The following is a 24,740-nucleotide window of genomic DNA, read 5'->3' as shown; positions in this document are numbered from 1 at the left end:
CATTTTTAAAGGATGCACTGAACTCTGATGCAGACCTCGTCATACCCTGCAAAACCCTTCCCAGAGCGGGTGCTCAAGCCCAGGCATTAATCTTTGTTCTTCTCCCAAAACACCAAAGTGCTCTCAATACATTCAGGCAAAGGCTTGGTGAAAGGCACTCTCGTGGACTCAGTCCCAGCTGTTGGGCCCAATCTGCTCACAAACCTGGGTGAAACACTTGAAAAGGGATTTTGCTCCTGCCCCCAGAGCAGCTCCCACGACAGGAATTCAGAGGCGTTACCCACATGAGGCTGTGACATTTAAGAGCTAGGTCTCTCATAACCGATGCCTTCTCTCTCAATAATATGTTTGGAAGCTTCAGCTTCCCAACTCCGGGATCGCCTGCCTCACCCAGCTCCTGCTCCTGGATTTCGCTCCCCCATTCCCCGAAGCATTGCTATGGAGCCAGACCAGGAGCCTGGAAAGTCCTGTTCATTTCAAACACATCAATGCACAGTGGTCACTCACACAAGTTTGTGCAGTTTCATTCCCTTAGTGGGTTTTTTGGTTTGAAGGTTTTCATTCCAACTAGGGACACTGCGATTTCTTTTTTAATTAGTAGTATTTTTTAATGGAAATGATATTCAGTTTCCTTTCAAGCTTCAAGGTATTAAAGAAGTTTGCTTGCCCAATGGTGACACCCAACTAGCCCTGGCCAAAGTCAGGTCACAGAAGCAGCAGCCATTTGAGCAGCTGGGTACAGTGACCCTGGCGTCCAAGGCAGTTCTGACACCTCTGCCACACAGAAATAACTGCTTTGACCAAATAACTGCTTTGATCAATGCCAGAGCACAAGGACTCCTCAGACATCTCCTGGCTCTGAATATAACCTGAATTTGTCACCATCACATAAAATATACACCTGCAGCTGGGGTCACCCACTCTGAGAGTCATGGAAAATAACAGATGAAAATAAAAGCAGGTTCCGGTATTAGACAGGAAGGAGTTCTCCCAGGAGAACTCAGAATCATGGCATATGTATATATGTTGACCAACAATAATTCTATACTACATAGCGACAGGAATGGTGTCTTGTAAAATAATATTTGAAGCAATCTTTTTTCTTAAAGTCAAAGCTTTCTATTGCAGCACTGCTTATGTCACAAATTTTAGTCCCTAAGGATATTAATTCATGTCTGTCTTTAAATTAATATTGATCTATTAATTGAGAATTTATGGATACTAAATGTATTTAAATAGAATGAAAATATTTACATGTGTGCATTTATATGTGACTTTTTATACACATATCCATGAGTCTAGCAGCATTCTTATAAAAGTCTAGGTCCTGAGCTCTTCTCCGAGGAACTGAAGCACACGGAAATTTGTTTTCATAGAATCACAGAATGCTTTGGGTTGGAAGGGACCTTTAAAGCCCATCCAGTGCCACCCCCTGCCCTTGGCAGGGACACCCCCCACCAGACCAGGTTGCTCCAAGCCCCGTCCAACCTGGCCTTGAACCCCTCCAGGGATGGGGCAGCCACAGCTTCTCTGGGCAGCCTGGGCCAGGCTCTCACCACCCTCAGTGTAAAAATATTTCTTCTTTCTATCTAGTCTAAATCTTTTCTCCCTCTTTGAGTTTAAAACCATTACCCCTGGTCCGATCGCAACAGGCCCTCCTGAAAAGTCTGTCCCCATCTCTCCTGTTTCAGCTGGCTGGTGTAACCAGAGCCTCTCTAATATCTTCTTCAGCACCTTGTAATCTCTCTTTGCTTTTCCTTTTGCCAAAGAGCTTTGTGCGTTTCTGCCTTCCTCTAAAATACACTCTACACACACAAAAAAACAACCCAAAACCAACTCAGCCCAACCCAAAAAACTTTGAAACTGTTTTTCCCATGTACATCTTTTTTACATAACTACAGAAATCAAAACACTGGCATTTTCTCCAGTCAAGGACTCTTAGTTTAAACAAGAAACAGATGGAAAAGCTACTCAAAAGATAATCATTAACTTGGTAAGTGAACCACAGTGAAGTTCCGGCCTCATTCTGGTAGTTTCGGGAACACATTGGGCCAGACCAAAGCCAATTTACACCAGCTGACAATTAAGTTATGACAATTCACACCAGCTGAGGAACGAACCCATTAGGGCAGTAAACATATATATGGGAAAGCGCAACTATTTGTTAGAAAATTTGGCATGCTGATGTCCAAAAAGGCTGCAATTAAATGAAAAAAAACCAAATTTCAGTTCAATGTGGCTTTGTCTTCACTAAAATTTGTCCTATTTCCATGAAAAGAAACTTTCTTTTCAAATTCTGAGTCACTGAGATCCACTTGGAATGACTGACACTTACTAGGTTCATAGTAATCCACCACAGTCACCGAAGCGTCCTGGATATTTGCCACTTTGAAGTCTCTCACAGCCGGAATATCCACACAAACCTGTGTTTCATTTAGCTAGAAAAACAGAAGAGAAACAGCCTGAGAACCCCGGCGATGGTCTTTCATGGAAGAGGCAAGGACTTCCAACTCAGCAGCAGACTTGGAGTCAGGATGCTCAGAAAGATGCTTGTCTCTTTTGTAGTCGTTTTGGCCAAATTACAGACTTCTGGAAATGTCTGCCACCTTATATATGATTTTTAAGAGGCCTCATTTAGAGACCTCTTACAAATACAACCGAATTGTACCCATCCAATCCGTATCACTAAAAAATGGTGGAACTATTAATTCTATGTGAACAGCAGATGTTGATTTCCCCAAAGAGTACAACCACAACGTCTTTCCAAATTTAAACCAAACAATGGCAGAGTCAAGATTAACATCACTACAAACACATTTCTTTTTTATTTTCTACTCACAGAGTCTAAGTATAGGTTGACTTTTCCATTGTCCTTTTCCACCTTCTTCACTGTATTATCTAACGGAACGAAATCTGGTGACACGGAGAAACCGCTGAGTAAGCCCACTTCCATGAGGACCATCCCACTCCTGGGAGCTGTGCCAGAACCCAAGTACCTTTTCAAAACACAGAGACAAAAAACATTTTAGTAGAAATACCGTAGACCACTCTCCAAAGAAACTGTCTGATCATTAAATCCCAACTATAGAAGCAATACTACTTAAGAATACTTAAGAAATAAATGGAACAAAATGCCAACAAGAAAATTCCTAACTATAAAGAGATAATAATTGATTTCTCTATTGTTCTGCTTGATAGTTTCAACTACCTCTGCAAAAGCAGGTTTAGCACTGAAAAAACTACAGTGCATAAATCATATGAGAGACTACACTGACACCACCAGCAGCTTTCTGTTGGCATCTCTAAGTGCAGGTTTATCACAAACATGCAGGAAATATTGCAATTAAACACGTTTCAACAGGCGATGGGACAAGAGGAAATGGCCTCAAGTTGCACCAGGGGAGGTTTAGGATGGATATTAGGAAAAATTTCTCCATGGAAAGGGTTGTCAAGCCTTGGAAGAGGCTGCCCAGGGAAGTGGTGGAGTCCCCATCCCTGGAGGGATTTAAAAGCCAGGCAGACGTGGTGCTGAGGGACGTGGGTTAGTGGTAACTTGGCAGTGTTCAGGTAATGGTTGGACTTGATGATCTTAAAGGTCTCTTCCTACCAAAAAGATTCTGTGATTCTAACTAAAGCAGGTGGCAGAAGTGTTTCCACCCCCCCTTGGCATGGAGGGTAATTGATTATTGTTATACTAGAACAGAAGTGTCTCCAGTCCTCATTTTGAAGGCCTGACAGGAGTTGAAAGTAATTGAATAAGACTATTTCTTTGTAGAGCTGGATGGTTTAAAACCAGAGAAGGTTTGCTCTCAAAGCAGCGCTGCTGAGCCTGGCAGAGAGGCTGACTGAAGGCAGAGGTGGCTTTGAAAGAAGAACAGCACAACTGCTGACTTCAGTTGGCTCCTGAGGTTAGAAACAAATGAAACCATCTGCGGGATGATGTGCTGTGCCAAAGTAGCTGCTATTGAAAACAAATAACCAAATTGGAACTGGATGTAATTATTGCTGCATAATTACCAATAAGAGGGGAGGAAAATACCCAAGCTGTCTAGCCAGCCTGCGGGGCTACTAAAATACCAACGGGCAACCAAACCAGCTTGGTATTGTCAAGAAGTGAATAAGATATATCCCTAGAAGTTATGAAGATCTGGCTCCGAAGAAAGATAGCCTTGGGAGTGGCTCCTGGTATCATCTCTTCAACTCCATAGTCTCGTCAAAAATTAAAAAAAAACACCACATGAGAAGAGTGATCAGTCAGAGAAAGAGAGAAGCCTTGAAACTTGTACCTGAAGAAAACGGGGAATGCTTTGAGTTAAATGTTATGTTTCAGCTCCTCAGCAATAGGAGATCTGTGTGAGACCCTCCCATGGATAATGCAAAGAGGAGAAAACAGTACCAAGCTGGTGCAGGCAGAAAGCATAAACAAGAGCATGAGTAGAACCATCAGTGACCAGTTTCCCACACCTGGAAATGGTACCCAGGCAATGAGACTGACCAGAGACACCAGCAGCCCTGGGTATTTGCCTCCCAGACAGGGAGTCAGGTCCTCTAACCCAGAATCAGCTCAATTTGAACGAGACATCACCTGCTCCAGCATCTTAAATGACACCCAATTGAGTGTCAATTGACCATGGCCAACCACCATCAAGCTGGTTGGAAGAAGGTGGAATATTCTGCAGATTTAGAGAAAGAAGAACATTGCAAAGCTGCAGCCTGCGTTACCTGACTGCGCACACCCACAGCTGGCTGAACTGGCTGAGGTTTCTGCAGTCTTTCTGCATTTGCCTCCTTTGGCTTCTCTACCAGAAAGCCACACCACGTTGTAAAGATTATAACTAGACCAACTTTAAACTAATTCAGGAATTTAATATAGATAATCAATATATTATAGGGAAAACAAAGAAGAGGATGACTGGTCTATCAAGCCAAGCAACTAGAGACAGAGTCTCAGCCTAAAGAACAGAAACACAGACTTATTAGAAATGACACCAGTCCACTTTCTACAATAAGAGTCAATGGATCTTAATGGTCCAAATATTCTCCTGGGGCAGTTTTATAATGCCACTAGATTTTCCTCTACCCTTTGAACGCTTTACAATTAAAACATCATCACCCTCAAGCCTGCCCAGAGAGACGGAGCCTTTCCTGTCTGTATTCCTGAGCCAAGGGCCTTCGCTAGAAAATCAGAACGCTCAGCCAAGCCTTATCCCAGAGCCGTCATGTAAACCCTTCACATGTCAAGAGTTTGTGCTAGACTCGAGAAAGCCGTTGACACTTCATAGAAAACTTTAAAGGAGAACAAGCCCGTTCTATTTTAAGAGCTCTCGTGTATTCTCGTGTCTCTGCCCACCATCTGTATCACACATTAAACCAGGGCTCTGGCTTCATGCCCGCTGGCTGTTTCCCAAATTAAATCAATCCTCTCTCTACTGAAGTCATATTCACTGTGGCTGATTATTTGTATTACGGTGTCACCTAGAGGCTCCAGCTCCAGTCACAGCTCCCTGGTGACAGGCAGAGGACAAAATAGTTCTAGGTGTTTAAAGTTTAAATAAATAACAAAAAAAGGATATGGAGGAAAGGAATGCAAGAGTAATCACGGGGGATCAGGTGGTACTTGGCAAATCTTGCATTTACAAGGAACCCATTATAACGTCACAAGAAGAAAACAGTGTTTCTAGAGAAAGCATTCACAAACAGATGAATTCCTAAAATACAGAGAATGTAGTCATCTCAACATCCTTGTAGAGAATAAAAGATAAGAAGATTAAAAACATAAATATAGAGAGAGATACAATGTCCTCCAGGGTTCTCTGTGAAATATGCAGTGCTCTTTAACTACAATTAGAAGTGCATACTGAAGAAACCGCCAGAGAACAAACACCTTCATATATTTCTTTTAAATACATGTATAAACAGTTTCACAGCAAGTAAAAGTGAGGCAGCAAAACAGTCAGAGAAACAACTTGGTTTAATGACGGGCTGACCTAGGAATATGCAATGCGCCTGTTCAATGTCACCTGTCCCCATCTGATCCAAATGCAGCTCCACCTCAATCCAGGTGAGATCTGGTGGCTCCTCTGGGCTCTCTGAGATGCTACTTCAGCAGTCCCAGATCCGTTCCCAGGAGGTGTTTGCTGAACAAGAAACATCACCCTGGATGCACCACCCCCCTCCCTCAGTCAGCAGAAAGAACAGAATTAGCCCGGGTGGAAAACCCATCACCATTTTCAACTCCAGAACGATGCTTACATTATACTATATATAGTATATTCGGAACGATAAGACATATTGCTAAATGCTAGCTAGCATAAATGCTAAATGAAAGACCACAAAGATCCTTGCACAATAAGACAAAAGCCCAGTTGAATTTATCATTTTATAAACATGGGGTTTGACTCCTGCCAAAATTCTTCTGAGCAAAGTTTATTAATAAAGATGACCAAAGAATGATTATTCATATTCAATGGTGTTTTCAGCATGTCAGAACTTCCTTCTCTGTTTACAAAAAAAAAAAAAAAAAAAAAAGTAGTATCTACTTCTAGAACAAAAGTAAAGCTTTGGGTTCACAAAAGGCCAGAGCAACGGGCAGTTGTCACACCCTGCTACTAGTAGAACGTGGAAGACATTGGTTCAGTTCTCAACTCTGTTCACAGCTCTCCAAGCTGTGAGCCAAGAAGCACTTGCACCGAGCAAGCCTGTGAGTTTCCTCTCATATTTGATACAAACTCTTCCATACACCTCTACCATTTAGGGTACCACCATCTTTATGCACACCAGTAAAAAAACATCACCTGGCCAGCAACAGCTCTGCACTAAAGATCTACCACTCTATTTACTGGCTTATAAATTGGTTCTTAGTTTAACTACTGCCATTTTTACAAAGTCATTCTTTCATTCTCTTTAGTTTTACATTTCTATCCCGTACATTAATAAATACATAGAAACAAGTGGATAATTGAACTCATTTAAAATAATTTAAAAGCTGTATAGACAAAGTGGTATGTGAGACACTCCAATGGAATCACCTACCTTGTGCACACATTCAAGGTCAAATGGTTTTTATCATCTTTGTCATCCTTTACATCGACATTCAAGTCAAAGGCTTCTTGTTTTCGGGCAGATCTGAGGCTCTGATCAGCGTGCTTTGTGTTGTAAATAACATTGAGCTGTGGGTTGCGAGTAGAGACATGAGATGACAAATGTAAAGCAAATCTGTGTGGTTAAAACAGCAAGTTCCTAACAGCGTAACGTCAGAGGAGCGCTCCCACAAGGCAGGATGCACGGCCTTGTATCTGGCAGCTGCACGCGTGAGACTCATAGCAATTCTCTGAATGAAATACCTTTTCTGAACACTTTGTAACGCAGCAGAACCAGTGCGATTAACTGAGGACAGTTGCGGCAAGCTCCAGGGAGCTCTAGGACAAGCAGCGATTTTCTCCCTAGTTGTCTGCTGGTTTATGGTGTGTGCAGCTACTTCCCGAGAGCGTGAAATGGGATGGAAAAGGGCAAACTTCAGAGATCGACACATAACGCAGAGCAAACACATAACGTATGTAGGGAACTTGTCTCCAGTCTTCACGTCACAGCATTCGTATGCTCAAACCAGATGAGGACCAGCACGTTACCCCAAGCTCAGAACACCACCATTTTCTGGCAGTTAAGCAAGTAGTTTCATCATCGGGTTCATCTGAGCAAAGGCAAAGTGATGGTCCTCAGTCTGCCCCGAGGACAGAGCTCTGCTCAGCCAGGTGAGGAGGCACGACGGGATGTCCCGTGAGGGACAGCAACATCAACATAAAATAAATTCATCTGTTCAGCACAGTTTGAAAAGTTTCCAGTTCTTCCAGTGCAGACAAGTATAAGATGCTTGAAACAGTGGTGGAAGAGTGGTAAAACCAGAAGCCCTTAAAAGAGACCTGAATAATTAGGAGATGGCCTGATTACCTCAATATCCTATAAAATTACTACTGCCGACAGCCAAAGCAGAACTGCTGGAGCTGGAACTGAGCAACCAAAGAGTACTCTCCCGTTATCAGCCATGGCAGAAAATCAGGCAGTGGTATCAGTTGTCCCAGCCCATCTGCTCCCGCGTACTCATGTACTTATACCCAATAAAAGACACCAAAAATTAAATTTAACTTTAAGAAAACATTCTAAGGTGTTTCAGGCTGATTAACAGCCAGTGCGATGCGGATGGTAACTGCAGCAGCCCTTTGCTGTGGCACCAACAGGACACCACCCCTGACAGAGGACAACAGAAGGGGTTGCTAACTCAGCACTTCAGCGTGATGAATCAGAAAGCCCAAACTTTCAAAACCCTAGGATGACAAAATCAAATAGGAGAAACTAAGAAAATACTTACTATCAAAGAAGAGTTGACTTTATTTAGCAAAACAGTTATTTTCACCAACAACAGAACAGTAAGTTTGCACACATTTTCACATACAAACTAATAATCATTATCTATTGCCTTATTCATCACGATAAAACGCGTGGCAGGGCAAGGCAACCACCTTCTTTGATTTTGGTAGGAAAATAGTCAGAAAATGGCTCAAATAACCCCTTGCAAGACCCCAACACGCACTTTGCTTGGCTAAGGAGAGGGGAATGAAGAGTGCTTCTGGAAAATCATAGTCCCTTTACGAGAGGTCCTGGCAGCAAACGGAAAGCTGCCAGTCCAAACGTACAGGTATGACGGGGGGTTGTCCAAGTTACAGGTTAGCAAGTCTGTGCAGAGTCTTTAATTTCTGATTTTTGCTTTTGCTGCTACATCTCTCACTCCGTGGTATGCCGGCTCTGTGCAGGCACCCGAGGATTCATCCCACACAACCTCTCCACAGGAGAAGGCCCTACCAAGGATGAAGCCAAGCTAGAAAGCTGCCAGCTGAAGGCAGGCAGAAAGCTTGGTGAAGACAAGCTGGCAGTGCCTCAACGATCCGTCATGGCAGAAACAAAGCTGTTTAAACTTTTGCCAGAAAACGCTAATGAATGGGAATTTACTGCCAGCGCAGGATGCCTGAAACCACACACTGAACAGGTCAATCAGTTGGTATTTTCATGGAACAAGTTATCGCTGTCACGACCTGACTTTCCTTCCCTGACTTCTCATGACAATGAAGGAAAAATCTTTTTCATGACACAGAGTTTAATTAGAGCCTCCTTCTATATACCCTCTTACTTTGGGGACAGAAGGCTATTATACAGAAATTACCATTAAACCAACAAAACGAGCCACTGCGTTTCTTCTTAACCCCCTAAAGAAGCAGCTGACAAAGCTACAGGCAGAACTGGTCCAGTCTTGTCACACCACAACCCGTTCCGGTGAGAGGCCCAAGAAGAGAAAACTAAAATGTGACGTTCTGCCTGACAGAGGTGCTTTAACTGTGTCTGACCCAACTGACTGCACTACGTTTCAAGAACACAACTCATTTATAAAGCCCTAATCAATGTCTCTTCCCCTATTCTTTTTTTTTTTTTTTCCTCATCTGGCAGCACAAACGTGCTTGACTGAGGACATGAATTCAATGAAATCACCTCCGATATTTTTCTGTTCCTTTTTGAGCACTTAGCATCCACTCAAACTGTAACGGAGAAACATGTGCATGTCACAGGGGTACCTTCTGCGGTGCCATCACACCGAGTAACACTCAGCCTCTGCCTAAGTCTAGTAAAAACACGCTGACTGGGAAAATTGGTCAGTGCTTTTCAGTAACGAGTCACAGGTGATTCTCTTTTCTTTCCTCACTCCCTCCCTGAGTGTGGCCAAGGAGACCTTGTTGACCCATCCTCTTTGTCCACACCCATCCTCCTGGAGCCTGCCCACCCTCTCCTGGTGCTTGGTCCTGGATTTCAGTGGCGTTCTCCTCCCTTCCACAAGGCACAACCCACACCAGATTGGTGAGGCATTTGTCAAGCTTAGGTCATGGCAGTTCCGGAGAGGTGTTTCTTCCAAGACCTTCAGCAGGCTATCTAAGATCACTTCTTCAACATCCTTCTCTAGAGAGTGCCTTTCGTATGCCCTAACCCTACAGTCACCCTCTTCCCTCGGGCAGAGTCAGTGTCTCGGGTCACCCATAGCACGTGCCCATACCATGAAGGGCTGAGCCAGGAGACTTTGTTGACAGCAGGACCATAAAGCTATAAGTGAATGTCTGCTTGTGCAATCATACTATCCAAAATAAACACATTTATGAGATTCTGCAGGGTCAGGAGTGAACGCTCTGCCAACTCGCACACACAGACAGTGAGATTTCACAAAAAAAAAAAAAGTTTGTTTTTTTTTTTTTTTCTAAGAATCCATTCTGTTGGGAAAGCAGCCTTTTCCATTAATGGACCAAATCTTGTGTTTTGTGATATTTAAATGAATTACTGTTTTGACATGCTACATTTGGCCAGAAAGCCAAATCCCAGACCAGTGAATCTCCCCATGGTACTTTGGCGGCCCTAAGACAATGAAACCCAGCTGAAGAAATGCGATCAAAATGTCATACGCTCTCTGATTTATTAAATGCGACCCAGTTTTGGCTTGTGTCTGGGAAAGAGAGAAATCTCATTCAAATGGCATCAGTGCTCTTTCTCTTAGAGTACCAGACCTGCCAAGGGAAGCAGAAGGAAAGAACTGATCCCAGCAAAGAAAAGGTTCTGGAGAAGCTACTCCAGTGTGTCGAGTTCACTGTTTTGAACCAAGTCACAGCATTTCTGACTCAAAGCTGCGGGGGAAAAGGCAACAGCACAGTGACCTAAATGAAGAAGGCAATCTGGTGTTGGATCCTGGACACCAGACACTTGGGAGCGTATTTTCATGTTCATACAACAAACCAGGAACTTAAGCCATGGTGCTATATACCCTCAAGGAGCCCTCTAACTATGGAATCAACTCTGACTGTTCTGGATGGAAGCCTTCTGCTCAGCCTTCACCAGACACACTGGTCTGGATGCGAAATTTTCCTGCTGGCAAAAATACTAACTGGAACCAATGTGCTCCCACTAAAGGCGTTCTTTTCAACAAATCAGCCTCTTCCAGCAAGAAACAATTTGCTGAAAAGTGTTTGATCAGCTCGCCTGACAAATTACTTGACTGAATATCAGGGAGTATTTCTCAACAGTGATTGAGGTTAACGAGTCTTAACTGTTCTGGAGCCCCACTGTTACATTCCACACACACACCCCCACCGAAACCACAGCCGTGTGAAGGCAGTCCTGCAGAGACCTTCATTCCTAGCCTGGCCTGCAGGTCTGAACCTAAATTAAGCCCTGAAACTTCTGAACTTTTCTGTAAACTTCATTTGCACTTCTTGGAATTAATAAACCCAGGTCGTGATTTACGGCACGGTGGTTTTGCAGACCAGTGCTGGATGATTGAGGTGTATCTCCAGCTGCTGTTCACTGACGGTAGGCAGCTGGGAAGATTTCTTTGTAAAGGTCTTTTATCCAAAAGCATATTTACCAACCACCACTGTGCCTTTTTCTCTCCTAGATGCATAAAAACATTGAAGTGAAGGCCAAGTTGGAAGGAACTTAAGGTGGAATCTGACCTGACATAAAACTTCAAGAAGATTAAGGGCAGCCTAAGTTCAGTTTCCCCAAGTACGACTAGGAGTCCTGTAGGAACTCTGTCTGGTTTCGCGATACACTCATTAATTAGAGTTTATCTGCATACTTCCAATCAAATGACTCTCTCGTGCTCAGAGACTAATATTTCTGTATGATCCGTAGCTTTTCAAAGTTCTCCTCTTCCATCTGTGTGGTTTAAGCCACTATCATGGACAGGACAGCAGGTAAGAGAGGCCCATTAATTTCCATATAGAATCATAGAATGGTTTGGGTTGGAAGGGACATTAAAGCCCATCCAGTTCCAACCCCCTGCCCTGGGCAGGGACACCTCCCACCAGACCAGGTTGCTCCAAGCCCCATCCAACCTGGCCTTGAACCCCTCCAGGATCAAATCAGATTCAATACTGGTTTTTTCTCTCATGATATTTCTCATAGGGTTAGGGAAAATCCTGGTGGTGAAATTCCTTCAGAACATAGTATCTGCGATGGGGGAAGAGCAAGCAGCTGAAAAGGTCATTTACAGTTTGCTAGTTCTAAACACTGCGTGCACTGATCCCAGCTTCATTTGCTTAAATGTACGTAAAGATGTTTGAGTTTATACTGCCAGGAGACAGTCTTCTGGAGGACAGGCAGAGAGGTGGTCACTGTGCCCCCTTCCACTCTTTGCTGTGCCCCCAATTCTGGCTGCCGCTGAGCGTCTGCTACTGTCAGCAGTTTGCAGGATCCTTTGGCTCTGCCTTTCATGCTCTTCCAGTACAGTGTACAAATTGTTGGAGAACCTGGCTCTAATACTCTTTTATTATTAGCTTTTACACTATCACTGTATTCTACTTCAATAAAAGGAAAATAACTCTAATACCTGGCAGTGTAATCTTGCTCTGCACAGACCTGGGCCTTACCAGGGTTCCCAAGGAGGCACTTCTGCCTGGTCCACACGCCGTTTTTCCTGTGACCCTTGTGCCTGCCGAGGTACCCCCTGCAGTCCCTCGTCTTGCGAAGGGACACTGCATCTCTGCAGGAGGACAGAGGTGCTCTGACGTGGCTCTGGCCCGTGGAAGTACCCCAAAACAGTCAATCCAATCATCCCACCACGCTTAAAACGCCAGGCCATCAGACACAATCAATCACATGAGCATGTCCATTCACACACTATTTGGTTCACAGCATTCTTCAATTAGGAAACTGCTTTGGCACTGATTTAAGACATTTCAGAAGATTGTTCTTATTAACTGTTTTTTGTAAAGCTCCCAAAATATACCTTCCTTATAGAGAGCATATCTTTAGCAAGATTAGTTGCATTGCGTACCTGAAAGACAGCAAACCCTGTCCCCTCCGCTGCCACTGTCATTGTCACTGGTTGCACAGGGGGAATCTGAAAGAAAGATGAGTAAAACAGGATTTTCAAAGTACTTTCAGTCAGCAGACTTTACGAAACTATTTCTCGCTTTCTACAGTACCTCCTTGGTCTGAAGCAGGAAACGATTTTGAGTATTGATTGAAAATGTTTCTGGTGTTTTCAGAGAAGGTGCTGTCACCGTCACATCCATTTCTGTCCCGCTGGCAGCGGTGAGAGCTGCGAACAGACTCAGGGCTTGCAGAGCCACCACCGTGTCCTGTCGAGAGAAACAAATCCTTTGTATGAAAGAGAAGCAGCTGCACAGACAACTCCTGTGTGTGGGCGATGTCTGGGGAGCTCCCGGTCCCTGCATTGAACCATTTGTGGATTATGCTGGAGTCTTCATGCAGCCACCTCCGCATCTCCATTGGGATCCCACCACAGGAGAGGGGTGACAGCACAGGACAACGAGGTATCTGCTGTGACACGCAGCAGAGGACGAGGTGGGAGTCAGCTGAGGACATTTTCCTCTTGTGCAAGGTGTGTGGAAGACCTGGCACGTGGGCAGACACAACAGTCGGAATCACACACCGCACGGACTTTGATGGGAAAGTAATGACACTGCTCTCCTCCCTAGATTTATTTAGTGACTGTGCATTAAAAATCCAGTAGTGCACAGGAGTTACTTAGGGTACCTTGATCGCTGAAGCAAAAGCTACAGGTTTGAAAAACTATTAACGTTAATTAAAAAAAAAAAAGCCTGAAATGAGTTTCTATTGGATGCCCGGCAACAATTTCAAAGGGGTTCAGCCCACTTTTTATGCTCTGTATTTGATCAAAAAGTGTTGTGCAACGGTTTAACCACTGCAGAATATGCTTATAAACACATTCTCAGAGATATATATATATATATATATATATAAAATTCCCTTTTGTTTGTCTTTGTGTGCCAAAGTTGCTGGTACATGGAACCACCATGGCTGGGATCCCAGCTCCCAGCTTAACCTGGTGGGACAGGATGGATGCAACTCATGAGCTACAGGGAGATTTAAGGAGAAAGCAGCAAACTTTTCCAGTAGGAGGCCAATATTCACCCTGAAAGAATGTCTTTGATTACCCCTTTGCAGAAGACAAAGCATGTGAATGACTCTGCCCTCCCTCAGACTGCTCAGACACCAGTTCCCGAGGAAGATCTGAAGTTTGGAAGCCCGAACCTACAAAACTTCTTTCACATTGAAGTGAATGAAACTACAGCAACCTGTCACATCTGTAGATCTGATCTACCTTAGGGACCTAAGGAGCTGCAAGACCTTGTTGGAGAAGCCAATTCTAATCCTCTGAAAGCAGAAATATGCCTTCCCTTACCCCAGTTGGGGAAACCACAGAATACCTCAAAGTGCCTCTTCGTGGTAAGCTGTTCCGGACACGAGCTGCTCTACCCCGACTCACAAAACATCACACGTGCAACTGATTACCTTCCTCCCTATTGCTTAACAATACATTAAGTTTCTAATGTAATAAACTCATGGATGGAAACACTCCAAACATATTTTTTTTTTAAAGCAATCTTAGAAGTTAACAGAAAGTATGGGGTCATTTCCACAAATTAAAAAAGGCATCCAGAGGGATCCTGGAGTAATTTTGAAATCAAAATAGTTTAGACTATGGAAGAGCAAAAGGATTAAATTCATTTCTTAACTTCACCCTCAGGGATAAATGGTGCACCGCTGGATTTTCAAACTTTCAAGTAAAAATGGTTTCTGGAGAATAGAGAAAAGCTTTTTCAACTCATTTAGTGCTTCCATCAGCCTCTTCAAATAATAAGAAAGAATTAACACATTAGGAAAATACTAGAACCTCAGGGGAACCAGGCTGGTTCTTAAATTGCATTTTATTTAGTAGAACTAATTTCTCTCAGATTAATACCAAGAAACACTTGAAAATAACGCAGGATAGGCTGTACAGCTTGGTACCGAGCACTATGATGAAATGTGACATTTCACTGTGACCAGCATTTGTAGTTAATTTAAAAGCTAGTTTAAACTAATGCAGTCCAAAGTACTATATAAATTTTCTGGATGCCAGCATAGCTTACAAGATGTGGTTTCAATAACATGGAAACCTCCTGGAGATAATGAAGATCTTCCAAATTTCATGGCCCATCAAAAACCTCCGCAATAATGAGGAAAAAGTACATTATTAAGAGCAAGTGCCAGCAGAGGCTCTGGGTTAGGCTGCCCCCTAAAATCCATTCCCCCTTCCCATCTCAGCTCACAGCCCCCCAGGAGTCTGAGGACCCACATATGGAAAGAATAGAAAGAGGTTTCTCTCCCTGGAAAGAAAGTAAGCACAGATATTTATCATACTGGCTTGGAAAATCTGATTAATTATTTTTCCACGGGCATCACTACTTCTTCTTAATTTAAGATCTTTCGTTTTAATATTTTATATAAACAAGGTGACCTTCCAATTCTGTTTTTCATTATACTTGCCAAAACACTAAATCTGGTGGTCCAGTTTTAAGATGCCAATATCACAAAGAATGCAAACCTAAACGTAACCAAGGGTGTTACAGCAAAACAAAATTCAATAATTATTACGTACAAAAACCCAAATGCTCCCTTTTTTCTTTTTCTTTTAAATACACAGTGCTCATTTAGAAAGCACAACAGAGCCCCTTGAGAGAAGATATTACCTGAGTAGATGAAAATCCCCCAAGGTGATTTCTTTGTTGACTTAACCATTTCATAACGGGGATCCCCTCCGCTATCCTGTCTTGGTGGAAGTGGGAGAGCAGAGCGTACGCTGCAAGCTCAATATCAATGGACCGGGGCTGCCAGGAAGCAGAAATTTCAGAAGCAGGTGTTACCCAGAAACGAAATTCTCCTGCAAAAGGAACCAACAATAACCTCAGATCCACAGACTGAAGACTTTGGACCTCTGGGAAAGACTTAAGGGAAACCTCTTAATTAATGCTTGCATATGGGATCTAGCAAGGTTCTTTAAAATTGTGTTAATATTTAGGTGAGTGTCCCATAAAGGACCGACTGAAGCACTTCCTCAGCAGGGGCTGAATCTAGATGCAAAAAAAAGCTGGAGTGCAAATAGTCACTTCCGTGGATTTCAGTGAACTTTACGTTGATCCTTGTGTTCTCAGCCCAAAGTGCTCCCATAAAGGAGCCTTTGTGAAGAGGCCGCTGGGGTGCTCCTTTCTGGGGTGCTCCTTTCTCTTCAGGACCAGAGAAGGCACCTCAGTCTGCTCCCAAGGCTTGTTCTTGAGTGAAGCCTTCAAAAAAAGTGACCTCCTCCCTTCCCAAAAGCGACTGTCCAAAAGGCCTGACTCAGTAACCACAGAGGGACACCCAGGAAGCCCTGTTTCTAGGTGACAACATGAATTCCTTCAGATTTTTCAAGAGGACAGTTACTATTTTGAGCCCAAAAACTTCCATTTCTTGTATTGCATATGGACTGTTCTTTCTCCAAAACGGGGAACAAAATTCAGTCCTGCTGAACTCAGAAGAGGTTAAACATAATGAGATGATGGGACCCCACAGAAAATGCAACGGAGCAACAGGTCTCTGTATTGTCTGACAAAGTTCAACCCTTCAACTCTTCATTCCGATGGTGATTTTAACTAAATGCTCCCTCACACCCTCCTGATCTATTCAAACCTGACAAAAGCCCGTCTGTAGCACCGCCTGAGAGCGCTGTGCAGTACCTTGGTGTTCTGCTCTCTCGTTCAGCATATTCAGTGCTTCCTTCGCTTTGGGGCTCTTTGCCCAGGACAACGCATACGTCACAAGTGCCAGAGTGTAATTATCCGAAATGCCACCTTCTAACTTATCTTCTAGAAAGTTCGTAGCACTCTTGATGACATAAGCATGCTGGAAATGAAGATCGTATTGAAGAACACACAGTGAATAAAATACATATTGAAATATTATAACTTAAAAGAAAAATACGTACATACACAGAACCATTACTATCAACAAACAACAACCAAGAAATACTGAAAATCTCTGTCGGAGTCACAGGCACGAATCTCAAGACAAGCCTTTTGATCTGGCACTGCCTTATGAACTTGAGCAATCCCAATGAAATCAAGTGGAACGACTTAACCTCTCTACAGATAGTTCCCCCCATAAATTTCTTTGCAAGTTCTTGGACTAAAGCCATGACAATATTCTTGCTAAAAGCAACAGCCTTTAGATTTTGCAAAGGCATAGAAAATGGAAGGGTCTAACAGCACAACTTTGTATTGTCTTGGATAGATACGGGATGTTTAACAAAATCATCTCTGTTCAGACGTCCCTCTGTTTCCTTACTCTAGCAAGAGCTTGCCAGGGCCTGTGACAATCTATGGAGTGTTCCAGTGACTATGAATTCTGTTGATGAATTCCAGTACCTGCTTATCTGGGAAGCCCAGGAGGGATGACATGATGTAAGCCGTGAGAGTGACTGGGTTGTTGGTGCCTCCTTGAAGATCACTGTGTAACACTCTCCCAGGCTCCTGAAACTCTCCATTTACCTTCTGATGCCGGACTATCCATTTAGCTGTATCCCTCAGGACGTCTTGGTCAATGTCTATGAATGGACGAGCTTGAAGGAAACATCTTAACACAAAAGCTGATAACCTTGGGGAAAAGGTTAATCAAATATGACAAAATCAGCAACATATTGCAGCTTCTTCTCTTTAAGACGGTGTAAGAAGACCGTGATGCGTAAATTGTTCTACACACACCTCCCAAGCACAGAGGAAAATACGTGCTGCACCCAGACAAGCAAGTAGATTAAGTTTAATCCACCAAAAAATGAAGCTATGCCCTTGTTCCCAAACATCACCCTTTTGCAGCTGTTATGTTTCAAAAATAAATAGAGTACAGACTCCCAGGCACATGTATATCTTTATCTAATGCTGCTCTCCCGCCTTCTGCTGGCAGGCTGAAGTGGCAAAAATCACAGCTTACGAAGCAATGCAGTTATGAGTGTGATGCTAATTATCATGATTATGTAATGATATCGAAACAACCTTTGCTGTTTTATTACTAATAATCCTGAGTTCTGCTTTGATTCCCTTCTTTGCCAAACGTGCATCCATGTGACCTGTCACTGCACTCTTTAACAACCAGAGTTGGCAGCACAGATAAATTATCTTCATTTTCCAGTCCATTGATACTGAGTGCAAGGCAAATCCCGCTGATGGCAACGAAAGGTGCTCACTGACTCTGGAGGGAGTGACAGAGTCAGTGGCCCAGTAACTGGGGTGGCTCTGTTTAAAGTCAGCAGCGTGTACTGAAACACATAAGCGTATTTAACTAACTGAACACGGGTTAGATGAACAAAGTGCTGGGGGGTTGGAACTCAATGATCTTTAAGGTCCCTTCCAACTCTAACCATTCTATGATTCTATGATAACTTGTCTCTGTTATCTATCCGGCTTCCACTGCTGTGCTCACTCTGCTTCCCTGGGGGAAATTCAGCACTGAAAAGGCTATTTCAGCTGTATTTACAGTCTCAGAAAAAGGAAGTGTGAGAGAGGTAAGAAGGAGAAATTTTTACCACCAGTAACTCTGTTCAGCCCTTAGGTAATCATAGAATCACAGAATGGTTTGGGTGGGAAGGGACCTCAAAGATCATCCAGTGCCACCGCCTGCCCTGGGCAGGGACACCTCCCACCAGACCAGGTTGCTCCAAGCCCCATCCAGCCTGGCCTTGAACCCCTCCAGGGATGGGGCAGCCACAGCTTCTCTGGGCAACCTGGGCCAGGCTCTCACCACCCTCACAGCAAAGAATTTCTCCCCACATCTCATCTCCATCTCCCCTCTTTCAGTGTCAAACCCTTCCCCCTCATCCTATGGCTCCCCTCCCTGATCAAGAGTCCCTCCCCATCTCTCCTGGAGCCCCTTTAGGGACTGGAAGGGGCTCTAAGGTCTCCCTGGAGCCTTCTCTTCTCCAGGCTGAACCCCCCAACTCTCTCAGCCTGTCCTTACAGCATCTCTGTGGCCTCCTCTGGCCCATTCCAACAGGTCCATGACATGGACCGTGAAATGCCTCAGTCAGTCTGAAAACCTGTTTGAAGCAATGATGATCACAGAGCCCTAAATGGTTTCAGTCAACTGCAAGAATAAGTCATTTAATTATTATTCCCTTGAGAAAAGCAACAGAAAAACTTCCAGACCAAGCTATTCCCCTGGCTAAAATAATTCATCATTCATCTTTTGCAAAATTAAAACGCCTTGCCCTAATAATGGCTTTGACAGCACGTTACCCAGCAGAACGAGCTTAGAGTTGGCCTAAACACCTAATGAAAACCAGCCAGAAGGCTAATACAGCTGGAAATTTTTACCAGCTTCACAAAAAAATTTTTAGTCGCAGGGAAAATATCTAAAATACTCAAATTCCACAGTGAATCTGGCAGAAATACTTACCACGTGCTCCCAGAGGGATCTTCATTTCCAAAGGCACTAAAAGAGCCATCATCCCTCTGGAAAAGCAGCTCTCGCTGGTAGCCTGAAGTGGAAAAGCAGAGATGGGTATTGAACACTTTCCTCTCACGGGTGTTCCAGCACAAAATTTCTGCTGATGTGAAGCGAGGCCCTTTCGAAGGCTGAGAAGGGCAGAACTTAATTTCCTATTTTGTAAAAAATCTCCCAGACCAAACTGCACAGAAGCTGATGAGAAAGCGGGGGGCAGGAACACAGAGGGTCCATCTACGAAAGCACCTGCAGATTTTTCAGTGTCCAGAAAAAGTAAAGCTTTCTCCTGATGGCTGAACTTCTACAACAAAAGGTCCCCAAGGGCTCACCAGCTCCTCACCACCACCAGCAGTGCCCTTGCCCAACAGCTAGTGTCAGCGCAGAACCAACGTTTGTTAACGTTAGAAATGGAGAGCCTCCGATGATACGCTACTCACGGTGGCTTCTGATATCTAAAGCCTTCCTGCCCTTACATTTCGCTTGCCATTGGTGTATCCAGAACAATAATCGTATCGATTTATAGCATTTCACAAGGCATCTTTTCATCTTTCCCCCCACCTTGTCTTCTCCTCGGCTATTATAATTAAGAAAATAGATTCCTTAGTCTAACAGCTGGCAGATAGAGACACAACACTGAACCAGCCAGGCAGAAGGAAAACCATCATTAAGTCCTGCACAAATGAATGAGTTTACAAATACACCCCATGAGATCCACCCAACTACAACCACTGCCCTGCAAAATGTTCTTGCTTTCACTGATCAAGGATTAATCACTCGCTGAAGTACCATCCTCAGTCTAGACACGTAGTGACTGAGTCACAGCCTTAATTACTGAGGAACAAAGGGCCCAGTCCCTCAATCTACCTCACAGGGTAAGATGAAATCCTAGTCGGGGTCTCTCTACAAGAGAAGACATATAAAGTCATGAATCTGAGCTGCTACATTACAGCAGTGCACCTCCCCATGGAAACTCCTACCCCAGGTTTAGCTTTTGTCTCTTTGGAAGACTTTGAAATTACAATTTCCACTTAAACACAGGGTTTGGTTTTTTTAACAGCAGTGGGTTGTTATGATTAAAACTGGTAGGTCTTTCCCATACAGACAAAGCTGTCATCTCACTTAATGGTCCTGAGATTAGGATTGCGGTTCTTTTCTATCTTAAATTTACAAATATTTCAGCATACTTACTAGCTTGGCTACTACAGTGTTAAAAACATATACCTACATTCAAAACCCCGGGAACAAGTTAAGTAACACAATGCTTTGTATATAGTGACATTTAATCCTACAATTTTCACTTGCTTTGAAATAACTTTAATAAATCTGTTACTGGGAAACTTCAGAACATTCTGGTGGCCCAGCTCAGGCTGCCTGAGTGGTGGATTGCTTACAGGCTGCAGAGCAGCCGTTCACATCACACATCTCTTCCTCCCCCCCTTACTCTTCCATTAAACCCTGTAGTAGGAAGGGTTTAAAAAAAAAAAATCATTTAATTTCTTTTGAAAGAAAATTGGGATCTTGATGAAAGGAAAATTTATTTTGAGCTGAAGACAGACACCCCTGGGATGAATACGGCTCCCACTGACTGATTTTCAACCTCCGTGCCTCAAGCAGAGGTCAGGAATGTTTGCTCACACACAGTTCTATCACAGGAGAGATAACAACCACTAAGTAAAACCATATAAACTACCTTCTAAACCACAGGTTTTCTCTGAAAATTAACTACATGGGTTTTTTCTAAGCAAACTTGCCCTTGTAAACAAAATTGTTTGCTCTTTAATTCTGTCAGCCCAGAAGAAAGGGAAAAAAAAAAAAAAAAAAAAAGAGGAATATGAGTTTTTCTTCCAGTTTTCATGACACCAACAGAGCAGGACTTCAAAACCCAAAGGCAGAGTCACAGGTATCTTTTACCAGTAAGAGTTCTTAAAAATCTTAACACCCTTCTTTTAAGCATACGGACCTTTTCGCATAAAAGATACAGCTTTTGATCTAATATCCTCTCTCAGCTGCCTGGTTTTAGTCAGGTATTGCAGAACATAAACGTTTGGAGCAAAATTGATCATATTCTGTTCACCACAGCCATACGGCATCTTAATCAGTGACGACAAACCATTAATAGAAGGCCCGAGCAAATCACCTGAAAGACAAAATGTAATGAAAATACATTAAAACCTATTGGAAATAAATGCATATCTATCACTTACAGGGTGGTATCATCTAAACTGGGCAAAAATATGAAAATATGTTACATTGGAAATGCACTAAACACCACTAATTGGACAGAAAACTGCATTAAACGTGCATTCTGCATCTTCTGGTGGGCTTTGTGTCCACTGACTCGTCTCCCCACAGATCTTTCCAACTACAGACTAATTTCAAACAGGCACCATTAAAAAAAAAAAAAAAGAAAGAAAGAAAAAGGAAAAAATATATTTCATCCAGGAAAATGCTTCAGTAATGTTACATATTTGAAACTTCCTGTATTTCTTCTCCCACCCACAGGTACCAAAGCTCAGGTGTCACCAGGAACAACAGTCACTCAGGTTTTAGGTCCTATTCTGCAGACAAGCAGAATTAAACCAGGACACTAATGAACCACATAGGAGCTTCCTTATGAAAATCCAATTCCCTCTCTAAACCCGGGAAAGGATAGTCAATACCGTAATAACATAAATTAAATAAATGCAAGGAATAACACACTCCATAAAGCCTTCCTATGCTTAGTCCAATGCATGATGATAAATTACTTTGAATTAATGTCTCAACCTATTAATACAGTGATTAAATAAAAATTAATGCATTTCCCTACAAATAAAGCCACACAGCCATATCGGGCAAAATCTTGTAAGGGTCCTTCAGAAGGGACTCTGGGGGTGGCAAACCCTGCTGGGGCAGCCCAGGTTATCGCACACCAACCTCCCTGCCCTATCTGACAGAGGCTACTACTTCTCGTTACTCCTGGCCACTGCTCTGTTCCTTAAAAACCACCTATGCCCACAGCACAGAAGGTGCCAGCAGCTGGATTATGGACACACACATCTTAGATACTGAGTTTGTGCTCAGCAGGCAAGAAACTATAAAAAAGAAAAAAAAAAAAAAAAACCAAACCCATACAATACAGCTGAGCAGCAAATAATAAAAGGTGGCAATAGAATAAAACGGCCCTTACCAACAGCGGTGACCTGCACTCTCTCACTGCCACTTACAACATCAGGTGGGAAAGTGAACTCCAAGGTTTTTGTCAGCGCTTGTGGTTTATTCCCAGCTAAATCCAGAAGGACGGTCTGAGAATACGTCTGCTCCAAGCCTTCAGCCTACCAAAATAAAGGCAGGGTTAGTGTAACTCCAGCAGCGTGTGGCTTCAGAACCGGGGCTGACTGTACAGGGGGACCTACACCACTGCCAGGTGTTTGTCCTGCTTGCTAAAACATCAGGAACCCCAGATACCATCATCCAAACTGAATGTTTTTCTTACAGAGACCTACCTCCACTATTTGTATCTGGAGACCACGTGTTAATTACCAAAATACCCAGACAAAGTCAATGAGGGCACCTCTGATTGCAGTGAGCTCTCTGCCGAGCACCGAGCTCCATGCCAAGGCCAGAGGTGAGACCTTTCATGATGCGTTCATGGTCCCTGCAGGGGTTCAAGACCAGGCTGGATGGAGCTTTGAGCCACCTGGTCTGGTGGGAGGTGTCCCAGCCCAGGGCAGGGGGTGGGACTGGGGGGCTTTAAGATCCCTTCCCACCCAAACCGTTCTATGATTCTATGTCTGCAATCAATCCTACGGCCTGTCACACAAGGAGGACTTAAACTGCAGTTGGGTACATGACCATGAAGGTTTCGTTTCCTCACACCTGCAAAATCCCTTGAGAAAAAACATCCTTGAAGCAGAGAAAATAAATGAGTTTCTTTCCTCAGCCTAGGCCTTCATCCGCCAAGCTCTTATCCTTTTCTGCACAACTGAACTTCAGCAGAAAGGGCGGTAGGTGGCTGGCTCTGCTCAGAAAGAGCTCCAAGCCCTGTGGGAGAGGGGTCTAAAGACCCCTGAGAGAGCTGGGACTGGTCAGACTGGAGAAGAGAGGGCTAGGGCTCAGGGGCATCTCACCAACATGTATAAATACCTGGGTGTAAAGAAGATGGAGGCAGGCTCTTCCCAGTGGTGCCCAGTAGCAGAATAGGAGGCAAAACACACACATTGAAATGAAGGGACTTCCTTTTAAACATTAAAAAAAAACCCCTTTTTTTTAACTGTGAGGGTGTTCAAACACTGGAATAAGCTGCCCAGAGAGACCGCGAAGTCCCTCTCCTTGGGGATATCAAAACCCTGACTGTACGTGGTTCTGAGCATCCTGCTGCAGCTGATCCTGTGCCGAGCAGGAGGGTTGGACTGCACCCCTCCGGCAGCGGCCATGCTCTGATTCCATCATCTTAAGCATTTGTTTTAAGACAAGACGTACAAGTGTCTTCCACCTTCCACTGAAATGGAGCCTGACATGAACCAGGCTTAGATGTCCAAAACCAGGCAAGTTTCTGGTTTATCAGAAAGCCTAAGGGCTGAATTACCACCACTAGCAAAATACAGAAATGTTCACATAAAAAAAGGTTTGAACTAAAGGCAGGTGGATGGCAGAACTGGTTGCACTCATCCATAACACAGGTATTTGCTCCACTCCAGATGGAGTGGACGATAACACAGTTATTTGGTCCATAACACAGTCGTCTGGTCCACTCTGCAGGTTACTGAGCTGTAGCACCAGGACCGCACTCGCGCACAAATAGGTTTCACGCTGCTTTCAGAACCATGTGAGACATGGTCTGCTGTAGGACAGATCTATGTGTCCGCTCCTGGAAAGGGATCTAACAATTTTCAAGGAGAAGTTATTTTAAAAGAAGTGTTTTCGGCTTCAAGCTGCCTGACCCGGAACCAACTTTGCAGAGCAAGAGGCAGAGAAGGGAACGGGTTTGCCTTTTTGCCGCGTTCTGTTGTCTGCTGCAGGGAACAATTTCTGTCAGGCCCCAGCCCAGGGGCAGAGCGCTTACCTTCACCAGAACCTCCCGAACGACAGCATCAGCAGCAGCAGACGATATGGCTGTCACTTTGATGGGAATCTCTCCCAGCTGCCGCGGCTTGATTGGGAATTGAACGGTTTTCCCGTCTTCACTCGGTACGGATACAGACTGTTGGTTTTCTGTGGCATTTATTTCACTGGATGTCAGAATAATTTCAAAAGCATCGTTCATATCCAGGATCACAGTGACCTGCCAACACAGTAACATTTGCAGTACAAAGTGTTAATGTGGGAAAACTGCTTTCATACGCTGCCACCTTTTTGGTGTTCAGAGAAATAGTTTTTCGGTCCACCCACTG

At 43.7% G+C, this 24,740-nt stretch overlaps 1 protein-coding gene across 1 annotated transcript in view; it reads right to left on the bottom strand.

The window, feature by feature from the left end:
* CD109 (CD109 molecule) overlaps nucleotides 1–24,740 on the bottom strand; it is a 66,140-nt gene that overhangs the window by 266 nt on the left and 41,134 nt on the right. Inside the window, exons 21-32 of the mRNA XM_074150576.1 lie at nucleotides 24,413–24,631; nucleotides 22,538–22,682; nucleotides 21,329–21,505; nucleotides 19,321–19,402; nucleotides 17,298–17,526; nucleotides 16,611–16,776; nucleotides 15,588–15,778; nucleotides 13,014–13,169; nucleotides 12,863–12,928; nucleotides 7,033–7,169; nucleotides 2,840–2,996; nucleotides 2,336–2,438 (exon numbers count right to left, since the gene is read on the bottom strand). Coding sequence (XP_074006677.1) covers nucleotides 2,336–2,438; nucleotides 2,840–2,996; nucleotides 7,033–7,169; nucleotides 12,863–12,928; nucleotides 13,014–13,169; nucleotides 15,588–15,778; nucleotides 16,611–16,776; nucleotides 17,298–17,526; nucleotides 19,321–19,402; nucleotides 21,329–21,505; nucleotides 22,538–22,682; nucleotides 24,413–24,631 — 1,828 coding nt within the window. The remainder of the gene's footprint in view (nucleotides 1–2,335; nucleotides 2,439–2,839; nucleotides 2,997–7,032; nucleotides 7,170–12,862; nucleotides 12,929–13,013; nucleotides 13,170–15,587; nucleotides 15,779–16,610; nucleotides 16,777–17,297; nucleotides 17,527–19,320; nucleotides 19,403–21,328; nucleotides 21,506–22,537; nucleotides 22,683–24,412; nucleotides 24,632–24,740) is intronic.

The sequence above is a fragment of the Numenius arquata genome, chromosome 7 (assembly GCF_964106895.1).
Source record: "Numenius arquata chromosome 7, bNumArq3.hap1.1, whole genome shotgun sequence".
NCBI lineage: Eukaryota > Metazoa > Chordata > Aves > Charadriiformes > Scolopacidae > Numenius > Numenius arquata.
The sequence above is the reverse complement of the archived record's forward strand: the minus strand, read 5'-3'. Positions and strand labels throughout refer to the sequence as shown.